This window comes from Bidens hawaiensis, unplaced genomic scaffold (genome assembly GCF_021521415.1).
Source record: "Bidens hawaiensis isolate Kalapana, Puna unplaced genomic scaffold, B.hawaiensis_p1.1 tig00056956_1, whole genome shotgun sequence".
NCBI lineage: Eukaryota > Viridiplantae > Streptophyta > Magnoliopsida > Asterales > Asteraceae > Bidens > Bidens hawaiensis.
Genome location: NW_027500270.1, coordinates 36,001 through 56,526, shown reverse-complemented (window position 1 = coordinate 56,526; position 20,526 = coordinate 36,001). Strand labels below are relative to the sequence as shown.

At 36.5% G+C, this 20,526-nt stretch overlaps 2 protein-coding genes across 2 annotated transcripts; one reads left to right on the top strand and one right to left on the bottom strand.

Annotated features, from left to right (window-relative positions):
• The first annotated feature begins 3,412 nt into the window (after positions 1-3,412).
• Positions 3,413-5,735, top strand: LOC143601674 (amidophosphoribosyltransferase, chloroplastic-like). The gene is made up of 2 exons (XM_077079025.1): positions 3,413-3,912; positions 4,426-5,735. Exons 1-2 carry the CDS (start codon positions 3,414-3,416, stop codon positions 5,643-5,645), a joined length of 1,719 nt encoding a protein of 572 aa, XP_076935140.1. The 5' UTR covers position 3,413; the 3' UTR covers positions 5,646-5,735.
• Positions 5,736-8,046: 2,311 nt separating this feature from the next.
• LOC143601673 (bZIP transcription factor 29-like) lies at positions 8,047-11,044 on the bottom strand. Its single transcript, XM_077079024.1, has 5 exons — positions 10,982-11,044; positions 9,517-10,802; positions 8,980-9,112; positions 8,631-8,715; positions 8,047-8,513 (listed from the first exon to the last, which is right to left on the bottom strand). The coding sequence occupies exons 2-5, from the start codon at positions 10,779-10,781 to the stop codon at positions 8,302-8,304; spliced, it is 1,695 nt and encodes a 564-aa protein (XP_076935139.1). The 5' UTR covers positions 10,782-10,802; positions 10,982-11,044; the 3' UTR covers positions 8,047-8,301.
• Between the last annotated feature and the right edge of the window lie 9,482 nt (positions 11,045-20,526).

Genomic DNA, 20,526 nt, shown 5'->3' with positions numbered 1-20,526 from the left:
TATTCTCGTATTATAGGTCCGAGATAAAGATCAGACTTCTGTTGGTGAGAAATCTTGAAATCAACAAAAGGTGAATACGTCCAAACCTTTTTATAGTGTGAAATGTTTTATGACGTGAATACGTCTATGTACTGTATATTTTGAAAAGATATTTACTCTTTGAAACTATGGACTGTTATCCATATGTAAAAGAGTTATGGAAATATTTGCATGAGGGTTGGTTCAAATCCTCTAAAACGTTTTGATACAAGGTAATACTAAACACTTAGGCTAAAATACACATTTGTCTGGATCCTTACATATATGTACTGTAGTGGGCACACTACAGACATACTGACCATGAGACAAGTGACTGTCTCTAGGGCGAGTGAAGTCCGATTATGTGGTTTGTGCGTATGTTTAGTTCCGATGAGATGGGATTGAGAACCACTGAGTCGTTGAACACTATTGGTGTTGTGTCATTACGAATTGTGAAAATGTTTTATTGAGTCAGCGTATTCACCAGCATATAGCTAACGTATTTTGAAACTGTTTTCAGGTAACCAGGGGTAAGGAATAGTGATGGATATGCCAGTGGAGATAGAAGAACACTAGGCATAGTTTACAGCTGGCGGCTCAGCAAATTTTGTATGGCATATATATATTAAACTTGTTTTTAAACAAATAATTTTGTAAAACAAACAAAGGAATTCAATTCCCTATGTTATGAAAGTAAATATTTTAAAATAACATTTCTGCTGCAAACTTTGATAAATTGACAAAAGTGGTACCAACTGTGAGTCACACGCTTAGGCCCGAAGGCGGGGTGTGATACATAATTTGGTAATCACGTATATATTTATGGGCGTTTATTATTCTATTTAAAACCGTGAAATCGTTTGTCATATTTTATACTCAATTTATTATAGAAGTACAAACCAAATCGTTGGTAATGATTCAGTTTGGTTGGTTTAAATTCTCAACGGTCCGGTTTCAGTTTTCAACGACAACATACCATTACTAATGATTTGGCTCACAGTTTAATCCAAACCCATCAAAACCGGACCACAAACGCCTATACATAAAATGTTATTTTTATATCTTAAACAAACTATGATAATACCATACTTAAATTAAAGAGAATAAAATGTTCGTTTTTATGGTGCAAGTTTTTTTTAAAAAATATTAACGTACGAAAAAATTATGACCGTTTAAAAATCGTGGGGAAGTTGGGTTATAATTGAAACTAAAAAGAGTAAATAGATAAAAGATAGAGGTTGAATTTGTAACTATTCTTTAAATTTATATAAAGTTGATTAAAGTAGAGGGACCAAGATTGTAAGTATATTGGTAAAATATGAAAGACACGTGATATTTGTGTTACAAATGACCACTTTGTCCCTCTTACTCTTGTACCATGTGCCTTAACAATTGTAAAGTACTTAAAATCTATCGTCTTAATTTGCCCTTCACTTGTATATTATATATAGTATAGATAATTTAAATTTTTACTTGACTAGCCCGAGTAAGGAATAAGGATGAAAGTGACAACTGAGATTCTATGATTAAAACCTGATTTAAGGACTTAAAGTAAAGGTAAATTAAAGTATGTGACTTGCTTTCATTTGCTTTTGAGATTTGGGCTAAACCATTTTTTCATTTACGTACTGTTAGTATTTAGACATTTAGTAATATATATTTTTATATACACTATAATAATTTAAATTTAACTATGTCTAATAATACGTGTATATATACACACACATACTCACACATATATACACACTATATACACACATACACACACACACATATATAATAAATTATTTAAAATATAAAAACCACACGGTCCGGTCCGGTTTTATACAGTTGGTTTCTGGTATAAACCGTAAACTAAACCGTTCATTACGGTAAAATTTTAAGCAATCAACCGAAAGTTAAGAATAAATACATGTCGTCAAATCGAACCGATAACCGGTTTGGGTGATTTCATGGTTTCAAACCAAACCATGAACACCCCTAAGCTTGACCAATGAAAAGGAGCCAGCAAGGCACTCCCTAATGACCTTGCACATGACCAACTGCTCCATCTAATCAGAGATAAACACGTGTCTCCTTAGGTGAATGGAATATCCTTTGGACAATGACAGCCCAATCAATCACTCTTTACCACTCCCGGCTATAAATACCTCATACAATCAACAAAGAGGTGCACACATATTCCATCAATCACACAATATTACTTAATACTTTATCTCATCAGAAATGTTACTGATTTTCACGCCAGAGGGTGGTTATGAGAAGACTCCCCATCCTGTCCTTCTTGTAACGATCCCACGGTGATCTGTTTTGCAGGTTCAGATCTGATTTAAAATTCGTTTGGCCAGAACCATACTCTCGAACCCCTAACTTGGTTGAAACATAGATCTAACCATAACCTTAGGATTAAGTCGGCGTTTCTTCATTGGCGCCATCCATTTTTCGTCTAGAACAACTTTTGTTGGTGGTTTTGGTCGAAATGAGTCTAATCAGGCGAATATGACCGTTACTCCATCGCTCGCTAAGGAAGGCGCTCCCATGGGTGGTCCTATCCCTGATGATGACAAGCATGTGACGGTAGAAAACCGACGGCGTCAGCAAACTACAGATCGGGAAATTGTTCCAGCGCATCTCTCCCTTTCAGGGAGGATGGCACGCTCATCGGACGTTAGCAATCTGGAATTCGCCAAAGGATACAAACTCCCCAAGAATGGTTATGTCAGGAACAAGTAAGAATTGTAGAAGAGTACGAGCGTATGTTATAGAATGAGCAAATATAAATAAAAAAAACACATCTCAAAGATATATTCGAAATAATATAGAGCTTTATATAAAAAAATTATAAAAGAAAAACCAAATATAAATAAATTAGTTTTAATAATATAATATTGAAAAAACAAACAAGATGCTAAACACATCTTTGACTATGACTTTAGATGACTAACACATCGTTAACCATGTTTTTGAAAGCCTATATCATTAACCATGTGTTTGAACTAACACATCCCCGAAGATACGTTAAAATAACGATAAATCTGGAAAAACGATTTTGAGGGAACAAATTTGAAATCTCACACGATTTTGCGAATTTTGTCTTAATAAAAAAATAACAAAAGCCAAAAAGAACCCCTCAAATCTCGGGAATAGAAAATCCTAGTTTCATTAATTATTAATATTTTTTCCTAAATTACTAGAACCAACGTACTGAGCCCACTAGGAAAAGTCAGTCATCCAAAACTGTCACCACCCGTGACTCTTTCAACTTAAACCATTCAAACAAACACAAACACATCTTATAAAACCTCAAAAACCTAACCCTTCCACTTTGGCTATTCATAGCCCCCAACCAAGCACAAACCAAACATCATTCTTCTCCTCCCGAACCCAACCGAACCATGTCCGCCGCCGCCACCACTTCCACCGCCGCCGCCACCCTCCCCCGCCCACTCGCCGACAAAACATCCTCGTCCTTCCTTAAACCCACCCTCTTCACACCCTTGTCCAAACCCACACCCCTTTTCTCCCTCAAAGCCAAAAACCCAATCTCCGACATTGTTTTTCACTCATCCGAGGAGCATGAGCAACAACAAGACATGTTTTTGGACGATAAACCTCGTGAAGAGTGCGGTGTGGTCGGAATCTACGGCGACCCGGAGGCTTCCCGGTTATGTTATCTGGCGCTTCACGCGCTCCAACACCGTGGGCAAGAAGGCGCCGGAATCGTTGCCGCCACGCCCGACGGCGTACTGAAGTCCGTCACCGGCGTGGGGCTTGTGTCGGAAGTGTTCAACCAATCGAAACTAGACCAGCTTCCCGGTGACAACGCCATCGGCCACGTTAGATACTCTACCGCTGGCCAATCCATGCTCAAAAACGTCCAGCCGTTTGTCGCAGGTTCGGTTCGGTTAGCGTATTAGTCTCAGCCGAATTAACTAATGGTTCGGTTTATTTGATTAAACAAAATCAGACTTGGGCTAATTTTTCTTTAAAAATACATGAAAATGATGCATATAAATATACAAAATGAACTGTATAATAATTTTTAGGCCCGTTAGACCCAAAGCTTTATTTTTAATAGAATAAAAAAGAGGTTGCTGTAAAGCTTATTACCCGTTTACCTTTCGTGTTAGTGTCTTTCATATTAGTGTAATCTTTTGAATGGTAAGTGTAGTATAAAATACAAAATGTTGGTTAGGAAAAAAATCATGACAGGGATGTATACATATATTATATATGGTGGTATGAAATATATGAAAATATGAATGGCTCGGTTTGGTTAGTTTCGGTTAACCAATGGTAAAAAAACTACAACTGAGTTTGGATGATTTGGTTTATGGTTAATTTTGGTTTGTCGGTTTTCAATTCGGTTTTGATTAACGTATTGGTTATTGCTTACTCCTATTGCAGGTTACCGTTTTGGGCGCGTGGGCGTCGCACACAATGGCAATTTGGTAAATTACCAAACGCTGAGGGCTGAACTGGAAGAAAACGGTTCTATTTTTGGCACTAGTTCGGATACTGAAGTTGTGTTACATTTAATTGCTATTTCGAAACAGCGACCGTTTTTTCTAAGAATAGTTGAGGCGTGTGAGAAACTTAAAGGAGCTTATTCAATGGTGTTTATAACGGAAGATAAGTTAGTTGCCGTTAGAGACCCGTTTGGGTTTAGACCGTTAGTTATGGGTAGGAGAAGTAACGGGGCGATTGTGTTTGCGTCCGAAACGTGTGCGCTTGATTTGATTGAAGCGACATATGAACGAGAAGTTAATCCGGGTGAAGTTTTGATCATCGACAAAGATGGAGTTCAATCGTTGTGTTTAATGCCACATCCGGAACCTAAATCATGCATTTTCGAGCATATTTATTTTTCGTTGCCGAACTCGGTCGTGTTCGGGAAATCCGTTTATGAGTCGAGGCGGAAATTTGGGGAAATATTGGCGACCGAAAGTCCTGTTCAGTGTGATGTGGTGATCGCGGTCCCGGACTCAGGAGTTGTGGCGGCGATTGGGTATGCGAACCGAGCGGGTTTCCCGTTTCAACAAGGTTTGATTCGGTCGCATTATGTTGGGCGCACGTTTATTGAGCCGTCTCAACGGATTAGAGATTTTGGGGTTAAGTTGAAGCTGTCACCGGTACGAGCTGTTTTGGAGGGAAAACGGGTGGTTGTGGTTGACGACTCAATCGTTAGGGGGACCACAAGTTCAAAGATTGTTAGGTTGTTGAAAGAAGCGGGTGCGAAAGAGGTGCATATGCGTATCGCAAGCCCACCGATTATTGCTTCGTGTTATTATGGGGTCGATACACCGAGCTCAGACGAGTTGATATCAAACCGGATGAGTGTTGAGGAGATTCGGGAGTTTATCGGGTGCGACTCACTTGCGTTTTTGAAGATTGATAGTTTGAAGAATATGTTAGCGGCTGATTCGCCTAGGTTTTGTTACGCGTGTTTCTCTGGGGATTACCCGGTGCTACCGAGTGGGATTGTGAAGCGGGTTGGGGATTTCGTGGACGATGGATTGAATGGGAGTATTGATTCGATCGATGGCGGGTGGCTTCAAGGATCAAAGGAACAAAAGGGGGATTTGGATGTGAATTATGAAGAACAAGATGGTAAAGTTGCAGTTTAGGTTTAATGATTGGGCAAGGATTTAAGTTTCTTGATCTTAATTTTATGAAACAAGTTATCTTGCTATGTTTACTTTAATATGGATTTGAGGTTTTTTGGCATGGATCTTTATTGAACTTGTTATTTTTGAAATTGTTTTATGGAAGAATGATGTATGAATAAACTCTTCACCAAATACTGGTTTCTCTTTAGGGGTATTCATCTGTTCGGTTTTCAGGATCATTGGTTTTGATCAATTTTTCGCTCTAATTCTGAACCGAATTCGAAGTTAAAAGCAAACTGATATTGAATTTCTTTAAACCGAATTAAGTAGTTTTGTTGAAAACTGAACTGAAAATGGTATATGTAATTCGGTACCCTCCCGCCAATGGAACATTTTTATTGCCCATGATCCTCAGTCTTGGGTTTAAGTTCCATCGGTGACAAAATGATAATGATAGTGGCTTCGAGGTTGGGCTGGGGGTTTTCTCACATGTAGTGTGTTTTTTTCCTGATGATGGAATGACGATAATCGGGTGGATTAGTGGCCTGCTAGTAATTCAAATGAGCGTTAAAACAATAGAATGTAATTTGATATACAGTTTGACGCTTAAAAGTGTATTTGCGTTAGCACCGTTAGGCATGAGTTATCTGTTATAGAATCAATGCGAAATGTAAAGATGGTCCATAGAGATTGAAACATACATGTGAAAGCATGTAAAGCATTCATGTCGACAATTGGAGGAATTGAACAGATTCTGGTCAATGTTCACATCTACTTTTAGTGATATACCAAAATCAAAGGTAGGCAGGAATTTTGTGAGGAGTAAACAAAGAAAATTTTTGTGGTCCCACATTATTTAATTATATTCAATCATGAGAAATTGTAATCAAGGGTAGTTAATGACATTAGCAGGAAAATTGTACGAATAGCATTTGAATCTGACCTAATCAAATGAAACGAATTCAAAATTTGATTTTAAATTATGTTTTAGGTTTTTTTGAATCGTTTTAAAGATCAGTTGGAATTCATGTTGATTTTAGCCAGCAAACTCTCTCCCTTAAACCTTACTTGCGCTCAGAGTCTCTTAACACTACCGTAGTCTTTGATTAGATGACTCAAGGAAGACAAAAGCAGAAGTGCATAACATACAATCACTTGTATTGTATGGATAATGCTCATCTGAAAATGATACACAACACACCCCTTCATGCCTGCAATTTTTATTTTATTTGCTTCAGCCCTTCGAACCCAAATTCAATTTTGTTAGGCTTCGCTTTGGGGCAACACCCTTGCCAAGTGATGAAGGTGTGTGATAAGAACTTACACACACAGATAGATATGCCTAGCGTCGGCCCCCATATCGCCCTCTAAGAAAGATGTTTTAACACCCAGGCCGGCTGTCATCGATTGGGGCGTTAAATGGCATCACATAGCCTTAGAACGTCACAAGTTCAGTTCCAATTCGGAATCAGTTTTAAAATAACGGCGGTTCTTCATTCAATGGCCTAGGGCTGCAATGAAAGATTTTTTAAAATAAAAACCGAAACAGTTGACTCAAGGACTGGACAAGGTTACGATTGGCCAGCCTTCAACTTGGACAGAGTATGGCTATGAGGCTGACAGGCTGCAATTTTTGCACCGAAAACCAACGCCAATATGGTGATAAAGACCGTCCATCCTATTTCGAGTCATACTACACTGTATGACACTTCAACCAAAACCTGTTTAACCATTACCGACTAGCCCCATCTACCTACAGCCATCCCAGTCCGGCTAGATTGGGTCCGGTCAGTGTCAACTTCACCGTGATCCATAAAACTAACTTGAAATCAGCTTGTAGATAAACAAGCTGCCCATGTGAAAGATACATTTACTTGTCCGATCTGTGAGCTCAAGCTCAACTTCAGCTCCTTGGATATTCTGAGCCTAGCAGGGAGACCGAAACCCAGACCAAGCCCGATCTAGGTGTAGTTTCATTCAAGCCGAACTCGACCTTAAATTTCAACATTTTAAGAGCTTTCAAGCCTAAAAGAACTGGCACGTTTAACTTCAAGCCTAAAACCAAGCCAAAGCTGAAGATGGCCCAGTATTAAGCAGCCCTACCAATATTCACACCAAACACGACCACCGAAGGCACATTGTATACAAACACTACTTAAGATCATAGTTCCATGTCACTACTGATACGATGCAACAATCATCCACATAAGGCATAATAAATAGGTGAAACTACAACTTCATATTCAAAAATTACATTAGAAAACAAGAACAAGTTCAAATCCCATGAAATTCAAGATCAAGAATAAAAAGAAAGTTTTTAAACACCAAGTAGTGTGTGTATATAAGATCAAATTAGAACTTACACAGAAATAAAAAACCATAAGAACAAATCCGAGCCACATCCATAATTCCATCAGATTTCAGCCAGGCCAGAATGATTCTTACCGTTCTTACTTATATTTAAGTTCCTATTAAAACCCTTCTTTCTCTACATATATATAAAATAAATGACTAAAAAGCTCCATAGAATATATTAGAAGTCACTTAACAGAACCCTCATCCCGAAATGACACAAAAAACTAATGAATGAATGCACCAGGGATATATCAAGAAGATATTATAGTGATAGTATGAACAAGCTTAGCACCTTAAGCTTACTAGGGCCCACTAGACCCTACTGGTTCGAATCGGGCTTGGTGGCGGCACCACCGTTTCTGGACTGCTGCTGGTTTTGGTGTTGCATCTGCTGCTGTTGCTGTTGCTGTTGGTGTAACTGAAACATTTGTGGGTTGATTGAGAGTTGAGAGAACTTGGTTGCATCCCCATTTAGTTCAGCGTTAGTCATTTTCAAACGGTGCACCTCCGCAGTCAACGCCTCGTTTAAAGCTGCCATAAGGTTGACCAGGTTGTGTTGAGTCAATAACAAGAGAAAAAATAACTCACCATCGGTTTATGGATGGACCGGTGGATTATTATTATTACTAAATGGAAAAATGGTCATACCATCCCGAAGCTGTGTTTGTTGTTCCATAGCTTGCAGCCGAAACTTTAGCTCGTTGTTTTGACTTGTGAGCCCGGCCGAGTCCCTCTGTATTGTGATAATCAAATGAATGGATTATAAGACGACTCAAATGGAATCTTTTCCCACAAAAAATGAATCTTCTTTTTTCACAAAAATGAAATTTTTAACACAAAAAAATGAATCTTTTTGCATCTTAAAAAAATGAATTATTTTTGTTTCCACAAAACTGGATTGTTTTCAACAAAAATGAATCTTTTTACGTCTTTCCCAAACAAAATGAATCTTTTCCATCGAAATATCTTTTTGAAAAACTTAAAAGAAAAGGTGCACCTGCAATAAGGTAAGTTGTGCAGATAGTGTTGTTGCTTCGGTCTGTAAAGTTTGAACCTTGTGTTCGAGTTCAGTAATGTAACGCATTTTCCGTTCTTTTGATCGAGCAGCAGATTGTCTATTAGCCAAGATCCTAAGAAAGACCACAAAACATTCTTAAAACACCCAAGAAACAATGTGATCAACAATGCAACATAAATCTAACACAATACTCAAGTATTCAGGTCAACTTCAGATTGAGCCCATGAGCATGTTTAGTCAATAGGGTCTTGGGTCAATGTGGGGGCTCGCCATTTGTTTTACAATAATTTTAAAAACGCGTATTTACACCATAGCTTTAACTGATTATGCATCTAATGCTGAATTTTAAAGATAACAGATAAAATGAGAATCATAGTTTAAACGTAATAACTTTGTATACATTTGTACTTATGGTTATAACTTTTTATAATGTATCAGTATGTACATTGTCTAAACATTGATAAAATCCCAAATAACCTTCCAAACATTTAAAACAATAAGATAATAGTTACATACCTCTTGGCCCGTTTTGGATCAGATAAAGCAATCTCCGCAAGTTTCTCATTCGCCATTATTTTCTTAAGCTCAGCTCCAGTAAACTCCCCGTTCCCAAACTCCAAACTAAATGTATTAGAATTCGAATCAATAGAATTATTAGGCGATAGTTGACCAAGTTGACCACCAGGGGAAGGCGGGAGCTTTGGTGACTCATCACCAAAGTTCATCCTCTCCATAAAGCTATCCATCGAAACGCTCCTGTAATGCCTTGTTGTCGGAGCAATATCTCCACCTGCACTCCTTTTAACCCCTTCTCGCTTATTATTAACCAAATTGTTTCCCAGTTTTTGAATATAACCCCCGCTTTCATTCACACTACTTGTAGCCTCGTTGTCACTGCTATCGCCACCGTTTGTCTTTGTGCCACTGGCTCTGCTATTTTCTTCACGAGTCTCGTGTTTTTCATCGGTTCCAGACGAGTTTAATGTGTCAAGATTGTCTAAATTCATATAAGCCGAAAACAAATCGTCCACAACTTCCCCTTCAGATTTCCTCTCTCCCATTCCTTCAGCATTGCCCTCATTACCAGTTTTCTCCCAGCTTGATTCTCGCTTGACCAACTGAATCGGCTTTGACCCGTAATTGGTTGATGGAATCAATGGTGGTGATGATTGCATGATGGTCGAGAACCCAAATGGGATATCACTGTTTGAGCGCCGATGAGCCTTACGCGGTGGAAGACTCTCACCCGTTCGGGTCAAACTCCCTCTTCCAAACGGGGAAGAAGGCGGCAACAAAGAGTGCGGATTCGAATTTGAATTTGAGTGGTCATCCATTGACACATCATCAGAAACTTGATCAGGCGAACGCGATGAAGGCGAATCACGATACGGTGACGGGCTCAACGGAGGGAGCGCATCAAGACCAAAAAACGCAGGCTGCGATAGTGATCGGGAATGCGACGGACCCGAACTATGATTAAACCCATGTGAACCCCTGTTTCCGGAAGCTTGGGCCACCGGAATCTGCGAGTACGGCGAGACGGGAGGAAACTGCGGGTGAGACGGTGGGATTCCGGCTCGTTTTCCGCCATTATCAAGACTATAATTCGAGGAAAACTGTCGGTTCTGCGACCGAAACTGAGCCGTGTTCGATTGAGGTATATCGAGCTGATTGAAAGTGAGAGGCTTTTGTGATTGATGTTTAGGGAGTGCTGATGACGAAGTACCAAATGATGATTGAACTCGTTGAATCATATCAGTATGCCCTTCAGTATCCCCCATTTCTTCTCAATTTCCCCAATCCTAATCAAACAAATCAAATCAAATCAAACCCTAATTTCAAATGAAAACATAACTCAATTTCAAACCCTAATTCGAAATGAAAACAGAACTCAACTCCAAAACCCAGATTCGAAATGAAAAGATAACTCAATCTCAACCACTAATTAACAGCATTCAATCAAAATAATAAACAAATTTACCGGCGAATATGGAGTGATAAGGACGGCCGTAATGGCGACGGAATTGACGAAGGGGTGTGTGTGAAGGTTTTCTTTCACTAATAATATATGGATATTGGTGACGATGACTTATGACACGGATTTCATGACTGCTACTACTTGAGCTGATTGATGATGATGATGATGATGATGATGATGATATACGCGTGAATTTAATAACGGATTTGAATGTGAATTAGAATTTCGGGTGCATTTCAATTTCATTCCGACCGCTGTTTGACTAACTAATTAATAAAAGATAGTCCCCCCTCCATCAACGCAGATCATATACAAATCATGCTATAAATTATTAATGCAAAAATCTAAACTTACTCATTTTAGTCGTCATTATTATAGGTTTTTTTGGGGTTCAAATTTTACGTTACGGGTTTCTCAAGTTGGTCTTTCGTATTTCAGAATTTTTTATTTAACCCGAAACCTAGCCCGAATCTCTTACGGGTTTTTCGGGTAAGGTAATTCAAGTTCGGGTTTTATTGAAGTGGGTTCGGGTTTTTTGGGGTTCAAATAAAATATATCTTCATTTGTGAACATGTATAACCAAATAATAAACCAACATAATAAAAAAAAACACAATCCGTAGACAGATAAAATTAAATTCCACGGAAAAGTTTTGTACTTCAAGGAGAACCCGAATTCGAGTTTGTAGAAACTAAAAACTTAAAACCAAGAACCGAGTCGAATTACTATACTATGGTTCTCATTCAAAGTAGTACGTTCTCAGGTTTGGGTTAGTTCAGTTTCAGATTTGCTTACGTTAGTTAGATTTTGGATTTCGATTAGAAGTGGCACGCCTACTCGCCTGGTCATGAGATACACGATTAAGAATTATGACCTACTTTTGTTCATGTTATACGTTTTCTTATTAATATTGACCTAAATTAATGTGATGTGTGATACACTAGAGGTGGGCAAATAAACCGGTTAACCGAACCGATCCGAAAATTAAACCGAAACCGAATCGTTTTGAAATCGAATATGTGGAACTGATTGAAACCGTTGGTTTGGAACCGGTTTGTAATTTTCTTCACCAAAACAGGTTCCAAACCGGTTAACCGAACCGAAACCGGCCAAAACCGGTTAAAACCTGAAACCAAACCGACCATAACCTGATCAAGAAACCAGTTTCAACCCGAACCAAAACCGATCATAAACCGGTTTTGATTTTTGTTGACCAAAGCAAACCGGTTTCAACCAAACCGATTTTAAGTTTTAAACCGGTTTGTGCAGCTCTATGATACACGACAAAAACTCAAATATGTACGAGAAATGCTGAAATTGTTTTAAATAAACGACTATAAAAGTATAGTACATTAAAAGATGATGATTACTTTAATTTGTCCAATGTGGATATCTTTTCATATTGAAAAGTTTTGTTGGTTCATAAATTTAAATAAATTAAAGTTGTATGTTTTTCTTGCTATTGTATCAATATAGTTTTTGCCTTTTTGGTATTGAATAAAAGATATTTTTAAATTAAAAAGAAAAATAAAGCAACTTTGAAAAAATACATAAAGGACAATTCTTCCAAAAATTTGGCTACCTAAAATTGAGTCGCACGTGATACAAACCGTAACTTTTAAGGTCGAACAATGCTACTTCCTGAATTCAAAAGTAGTTTGAGCTACTGTTTAACCTGGTGCTTTCAGCGGGGCACTAGGGATGTGTGTTTTTATGCATGTCGCGTTATTATGCATTAATATGGGTTAAATTTGTTAAGCTATTGACACTTTAGTCTGTGAACATAGAAAACAGTAACGACGCTCATATAACTCTTAACAAACTGATTTTCACAAAGGTACGTAATTATAACGACACTATTTTTCTTGCACGTATTATGCGGCGAATTCGATCCGTAAAGCAAGTGCGTTGTAGCGTTGAGTCAATGTAAATTCGGTTAGTATTTGCTACGTTCGTTACGATGGAACTAAACCTAAAAAACAAATACGTCAAATTAACATATTTAAATGAAAAACCAAAAAAATATCAGCAATCGTATAACGTATTATAAAAAAAATTAACATATTTAAAACAATATTTATTCGGTCGGTAAAACTCAAGCGTTACAACGGCGAGTTGGCATGTAGTCGATCGGCATCAGTTACGTTCGTAATGGTAGCAGAATTAAACCCAAAACTTAAATTCTTCGAATTATATAATAAACAAAGTAAAAAAAATTAGAACGACGTTTATTCGGTCGATAAAACCCGGAAACTTGTAAAACCCGATCGTCAAAACAGACGTTGGTAAAACTTGGGCATTGGAAAACTCAACGTTGCGACAGCAAGTCGACACAAATTCAATTAGTATTAATTACATTTGTTATGGTATAAACAACGTTAGTACTACTCAAGCGTTAAGAACCAAAAAAAAAATTCGTAAAATTAACATATAGAAAGATAAACATATAAAAAATAAAATATTTAAAATGATGGAGTTATAAGGCCTAATGATTGACATAATAACGTGTTTACATGGCGTAGCGGCGGTAAGTTGACATGAATTCGGTCGGTTTCAATTACGTTCATTACTGTACCGAAAACAAAAAGGCCATTTAAACCCGAGTGTTGTTAGTCACGGGCATTATAGCGATGAACCGATAAAAGGCGAGCGTTATCGGTCCAAGGCTTTGCAACGATTAGTTAATGAAAATGGGGTTGGTTTTGGTTAACCATTACAAAAAAAAAAAAAAAAAAATAGTGTATGGCATGTCACAAACTAATGCCATCACGTTAACCATTTACAGTCTTGTAGCACAAAGCTTCAATTTTACTATATATATAAAAGATAATTATGTTGAAAGTCTTTTTTTACGAACGAATAAAGCCCGGTTATCAGGAGTAACCCAATTACAAAAAAGGTGACTCATATGTCTATGATTGCATACAACGCTGGGTAGCTTAAGCCCACCATTTTCTGCTCCGAATAAAATCTGTCGCCCAAAAACGCGCTACACTAATCCCCATTTAGGATCACATTAAAATTTGAAACATTGCAATTTCCATCTTAAATTTTTTACTTTCCTTTTAGTAACAGTTGAGCTGAAGCTCTTTTTAACAATTTTGTTAAACTCTAAACCAATTTCTAGATCTTTTGTGTTTTTCCTTTATTAAATTCTATGTATTATGTTGAAAGTCTTTTTTTACGAACGAATAAAGCCCGGTTATCAGGAGTAACCCAATTACAAAAGGTGACCCATATGTCTGTGATCGCATACAGCGCTGGGTAGCCTAAGCCCACCATTTTCTGTTCTGAATAAAATCTGTCGCCCAAAAACGCACTATACTAATCCCCATTTGGGATCAGATTAAAATTTGAAACATTGTAACTTCCATCTTAAATTTTTACTTTTCTTTTAATAACAGTTGAGCTAAAGCTCTTTTTAACAATTATGTTGAACTCTAAACCAATTTCTAGATCTTTTGTGTTTTTCCTTTATTAAATTCTATGTATTATGTTGAAAGTCCTTTTTTACGAACGAATAAAGCCCGGTTACCAGGAGTAACCCAATTACAAAAGGTGACCCATATGTCTGTGATCGCATATAGCGCTGGGTAGCCTAGGCCCACTATTTTCTGTTTCGAATAAAATCTGTCGCCCAAAAACACACTTACACTAATCTCCGTTTGGGATTAGATTAAAATTTGAAACATTGCAATTTCCATCTTAAATTTTTACTTTTCTTTTAATAATAGTTGAGCTAAAGCTCTTTTTAACAATTATGTCGAACTCTAAACCAATTTCTAGATCTTTTGTGTTTTTCCTTTATTAAATTCTATGTATTATGTTGAAAGTCCATTTTTACGAACGAATAAAGCCCAGTTATCAGGAGTAACCCAATTACAAAAGGTGACCCATATGTCTGTGATCGCATACAGCGCTGGATAGCCTAGACCCACCATTTTCAGTTTCGAATAAAATTTGTCGCCTAAAAATACACTTACACTAATCCCCATTTGGGATCAGATTAAAATTTGAAACATTGCAATTTCCATCTTAAATTTTTACTTTCCTTTTAATAACAGTTGAGCTAAAGCTCTTTTTAACAATTATGTTGAACTCTAAACCATTTAACAATTATGTTGAACTCTAAACCTAGGTCTTTTGTGTTTTTCCTTTATTAAATTCTATGTAATAGTTAGGATGATGATTGAAGGATTAGTTGGGAAAGGTTTTGGTATTATTTGGCCTTGTGTAATTTGTGAAATTATAATCTTAGGCGTTAAAACTTTACACTTGAATTCTCATATATAATTATATTAATTTCAAGTTATTTATAATATGTTTTCATGATCGAAGACAAAACACATCTTAAATGAATTTTTTAACCACGTCGAAGCTTCGAATTAAGTTTCCAGGAATCTTTTTTTTAACGGTCAAAATTCTATACTATGTACGAGAGACCTAATGGCAAAAGACCACCGTCAGCTAGCCTAACCTAGTCGTACGGAGCCCTTAAGCGCCTCCAAGTTATCCCCAGTTCCGGTGAAAACCCATCGGCCCAAAGGCCTACTTGTGGTAAAACCCGGACGCCCTTAGTATCGAACTGGAGATCACAAAGATCGCAGTCTTCCTCCATTGAGCCACCCATGTCCCCCCATACCAGAAGTGCGGATATCTTGCTTTCATGATTTTTTGATAATTATTTCAAAGATTATAGTTTTTTGATTTAAGGAAAAACGAGTAAAATCATTGAAGTATAACAGTTATGAGACAGATATACCTTAGACCTCCATTGTTTCTGAACCTTTGTGAAGAGTTATCAATCCAATCATTATCTTCCTATGGTCTTCTGCCTTGACGGAAATAAAAATGACTCCAGGACTCCAGATTTCATAACAAAAATCAGAGTTGTTGATAAAAAGGAATATTTTATTTCATAACTGTTTTTCCCGGAGGAAAAACTTCTAAATATTTACATCATTTTCCCCTAAAGGGGAGCTTACTCACACATAGCTAAGATTACAAGGAAATTAAATTTTTCGGGAGAGTATTCGATGCCTCTATCCCTTACAATTCTTATATTAAATAGGAAAAACAATGAACGTAAAGTTCTTTTTGTTTACGTAAGTGCTTACGTAATTATCTTCATAATTGAACCTGTGTGGGGTCCTAATTACGTGTCCTCCATTATTTGACCGAGAGGTTGTCTCTTTGCCTGCGTTATTCACATGCTTGCTTTTAATCAATGAACCCATGTGTAGGGTCCAATTCACGTGTATCCTCCATTATTTCGTCTGAGAGGATGTCACTTTCTCTGCACTCTTCACATGCATGATTTTCTATTATGCGTGCCAGTTCTTGACACAATAATTTTTTAGTGGCCAGGCCTACATCAAGTTGATTGAGAACGATTCGTTGCTCAATGGTCTCTATTGCATTTTTTTCATGAACAGGTAGGGGGGTTCCACTGTAACTAGTAATTATGCAGTTTTGGCTGCAGTAATTAATTTTTTTAAAACTTCCAACTTTAATCTGCTGAAGAGTCTTTAAGATTTTTAGATACCCATTAACTCTAATGGAGACCCAATTGCTGACATCTTCTTTTTCTTCCATGACTTTGGAAGGTTGGACATTTCTTGTTTTAGCTAAGCCAACCTCTAATAAATGTAAGGCGGGAAAGCTTTTTCCTTGATACCAATCTGGTATCGCAGAGATGCATTCAATATAAATGTTAGCATCTTTGGCAGCTGCAATCTTCCTTCTGAAGGTTTTTATAGCCTTCTTCATGCCTTCTGTGAACAAGTTAATTTCTTGTAAATTAACAGAGGGATATATACATTTAATTAGTCCAGCAGAAAATGCAAGAGAAATTAAATAAGGATCAGATCCTGGACAGAAGTTGTATAGACTTTTTTATGTCTTGTCTTCTGTGTATATATTTTCGACTTCAAAGTCGTCTGGGCTAAGAGCCCTAGCTTTAGACCAGACTGATCGGAATTCGTCCAAACTTATTAGGTCGATTTCTTCATTATGAATCTCTATTCTTTTTTCTGATTTTCTTTCAAATGGTGAGTTTGAAAAGTTAACCGGTGATGTTCTTGTTGTCTTTACTACAGGTGTAGGAAAGATAGAAATTCTTAATGGAATTTCTTTGTTCCCAAATTCTGTAAAAAATCTTGTGGCTTCATGTTGGGCTTGTAACAAGGAGCTGAATTTTTTGTAGGGAGCTGATGTATTCTGGACATATTTTGAGAGAATAGCCCAGTCTGCATAAATTCCTCTGTGGTCCCCATAAAAAATGACGTAGAATCTTGAATTTTGATTTCCTGGAGATGTCACCTTTTGAGCATAGGTGGTTTTAATAGTTTTTGGCAAACTATCATCCATAAACGGATTTGAGTTATCTTTACCGGAGCTGTTTGCTTCCGGACTAGAAGATGATTGTGGCTCATCTTTTGCCTCATGTATGCTTTTTCCCAAAGCATCAGGGATCAACGGACTTGATTTTTCTTTACCTTTAGCCGTTTGTAAATGAATAGATTCTGTTTTTAGACTTTCGTCTTCCTGTATAGAATTTACAGTTTTGGTGTTAAGCAATTCATTGTATAACACAATTTGCTGTTGCACAGCTCGTAATTCTATTAAAAGAATTTTTTCTTTTAGGCGTAGGGCCTTGATTTTTTATTTTTCTTCTTCCATCACAATTCTTTTTCTAAATGAGGGTGTGATGAACTTTCGAAAGAGACGCATTCTATTTATAGAAAAAGATTACGTCATTGCTTACGTATTTTGAAAGTCACGTGTCAAGCTATCAGCTAGCACGTTTTTTGGTCCTTCAATATGTTCAATATTAAAGGAATATCTTGAAAACCACATTTGCCATCTGACTAGGCGTCCTTGCTTATTATCTCCTGAAATTTTTGTTTTTAGGAAATAAGTGAAGTTTTTATTATCTGTCCTGACTAGGAATTTTACAGGGGTTAGATAAATAGAAAACTTTGAAATGGTGTTTTTTACCGCCAGTAATTCTTTTTCATTACTGTGGTAGTTTCTTTCAGCTGGTTTAAAACTTCCAGATGTGTATTTACAAATTTCCTCTCTATCAGCTGTTTTTGCCTTTAAGACCCCACCCCAAAAATCATTTAAGGCATCGGTTTCAATTATAAGAAAATCTTCTTCTTTTGGAAGATAAAGTCTAGGAAAACTTTTTAAGTTTTTCTTTATCTTTTTAATATAATCTGTATCGGCTTCCTTCCAATCCCATACATATTCCTTTTTTAATTTTACCTGTAGCGGCTTTCTGAGCTCTGCAAGCTTCGGGATGTAGCTTTCGGCATAAGTTAAAACACCAAGAAATCTTTGCAGATGTTTTTTGTCTTCTAAAGTATTTGGAAATTTATGTAAATTTTCCAAAATATGTTTTTGTGGACAATGAGTTCCTTGATCTATTTCAAGACCTAAAAAGTTTATCTTTATTTTAAAAAGATTTGCTTTCTTTTTTGACAAAATGATTCCATATTTTTCAATTGTTTTTAAAACAGATAAAACATGAAAATAGTGTTGTTCCTCAGAGTTAGAAAATATTATGATATCGTCTACATAGACGGTACAATAATCTTCTAATCCTCTTAAAGCATTCTGCATATGTCTTTGAAATATACTAGGTGCTTGTTTTAATCCGAAGGGAACTACCTTCCATTGATAATGACCATCAGGACATGTGAATGCAGTTAGTAACTGAGATTCTTCATCTAATAGTACCTGCCAGAAACCACTTTTGCAGTCGAAACTAGAAAATATGGTTTTTCCTCTTAAGAGGGTTAGTAATTCTTGCATACACGGAAGATTATGACTATCTCCTATTGTTGCTGAATTAACCGCTTTATAATTTACTACCATTCGCTTTTTTCCTCTTCTTTTTTCAGCTTCATTTTCAACTAGAAACGCTGGTGACATATGGGTGACTTACTTGGAACAATTAATTTTAGCTCAAGTAACTCTTTAATTTGTTTGCTAAACTCTTCTCTATCTTGTGGACTGTATTTCATTAGTTTTACCCTGATTACAGTCTTAGGATCTATTAATTTTATTGACGCTTTTATCCATTTTTTGGATTTTTCTGGGTCAATGGGATTTTCTGAGCATACTTTTTCAAGCAGTGCTTCTATTTTTTGATATTTTTGTATTTCTATGAAATATTTTTCTTCTGGTTTTATAACTTCTTGAGTTATATTAGTACCATGTATTTGCTTTGTTTTTGAATCTTTTTTCATTGACTCAAGAAAATCGGGGTTCCCAACGCGAAGTGCTTTGGTTATTTTCTTAATCAGAATCATTTCTTGATTAAGGTGAAAAGATATCCTGTCTAACTTGTATAAAGGGTCCATAAAGCTGACAGAAATTATTTCTAATGAGTAAATCTATTCCTGATTCCTGCTGATTAATGGTAGGAATAGGAAATGGTTCTCCTGAAAAGTAAACTATAAGATTTCTACAAACCTTATTTAGTTTGATTGTTTCTTCATTAGCTATAGTTACTTTAATGTCCTTGGGTGTGTTTTCCCAAAGTTCTTCAGGGATAACGTACTTACTTGCTAGACAGAGGCTTGCTCCGGTATCAACATAGCAATGTAAAGTTATCGTTTTATATCCTTTTAGAAAAACTTTTCCTTTGATATAAATAGAGTTGGGATTGGTTATATTAGCATAAACCAATTCCTCTTGTTTTAAAATATTTTGACAAAAATGTAATTTGCCTAATTCATTTTCTTCCCGCTTATGAGTTGTAGTCATTCTGAGTCAGTAGAATCGTCAGAAGAGTCGTATTTGACTGTTAATGAATATACCTGAGTATACCCATCGTAAATGTTTCCAAAGGGAAATATCCTTCTTCTTCAGCTTCTAAAATGAGCTTTGTTTTTTTTGGGAATTTTTGTCGGTTAGAACATTCATTGGCATAATGTCATTCTTTAGAACATATCCAACATCTGCATTTTTTCTTTCCTTGCGGACAGATTTTTGGTTTTTCTTTTGAAAAATATTTTCCTGGCGTAAATTTTTTCTTCTTGGTTTTCCAATACCTTCTTTTTGTATATTTTCTTTTATATTTCTTTTTGAAGTATTTTTTATCTTTGGGTGGGTCATATCCAAAGGATAATTGAGGTATTTCAGTTAAAGTACTGCAACATTTTTTGTTAAATCTTTTTAACTGTTTTTGTTTATTGGAGAAATCACAATAGACTGCTATTTCTTCTTTAACAATTCTCGTAGCAAATCCGAGGGAATGCATAGTAAAAGAATTCTTTTCTTTATTCCATCTTTCTTTGGCCTTTTCTCCTACTATGGGGATTTTCATTAAGTAGGCTTCTTTTCTCTTTTAAAAGGTTATCACATGGGCGTTCTTTTAAAAGATTATCACATGGGCGTTGTCCTTTCATGTCAGTTTTTTAAATTGTAAGGCCCCGAACCCGGTAGCCCTACTTTAGCGTCGGATTTACTCATAAACACAGTTCTTCAAATCAGAGTTTATTAAAACTTTTCGCGGAATATAAAACGTCAATCATTTG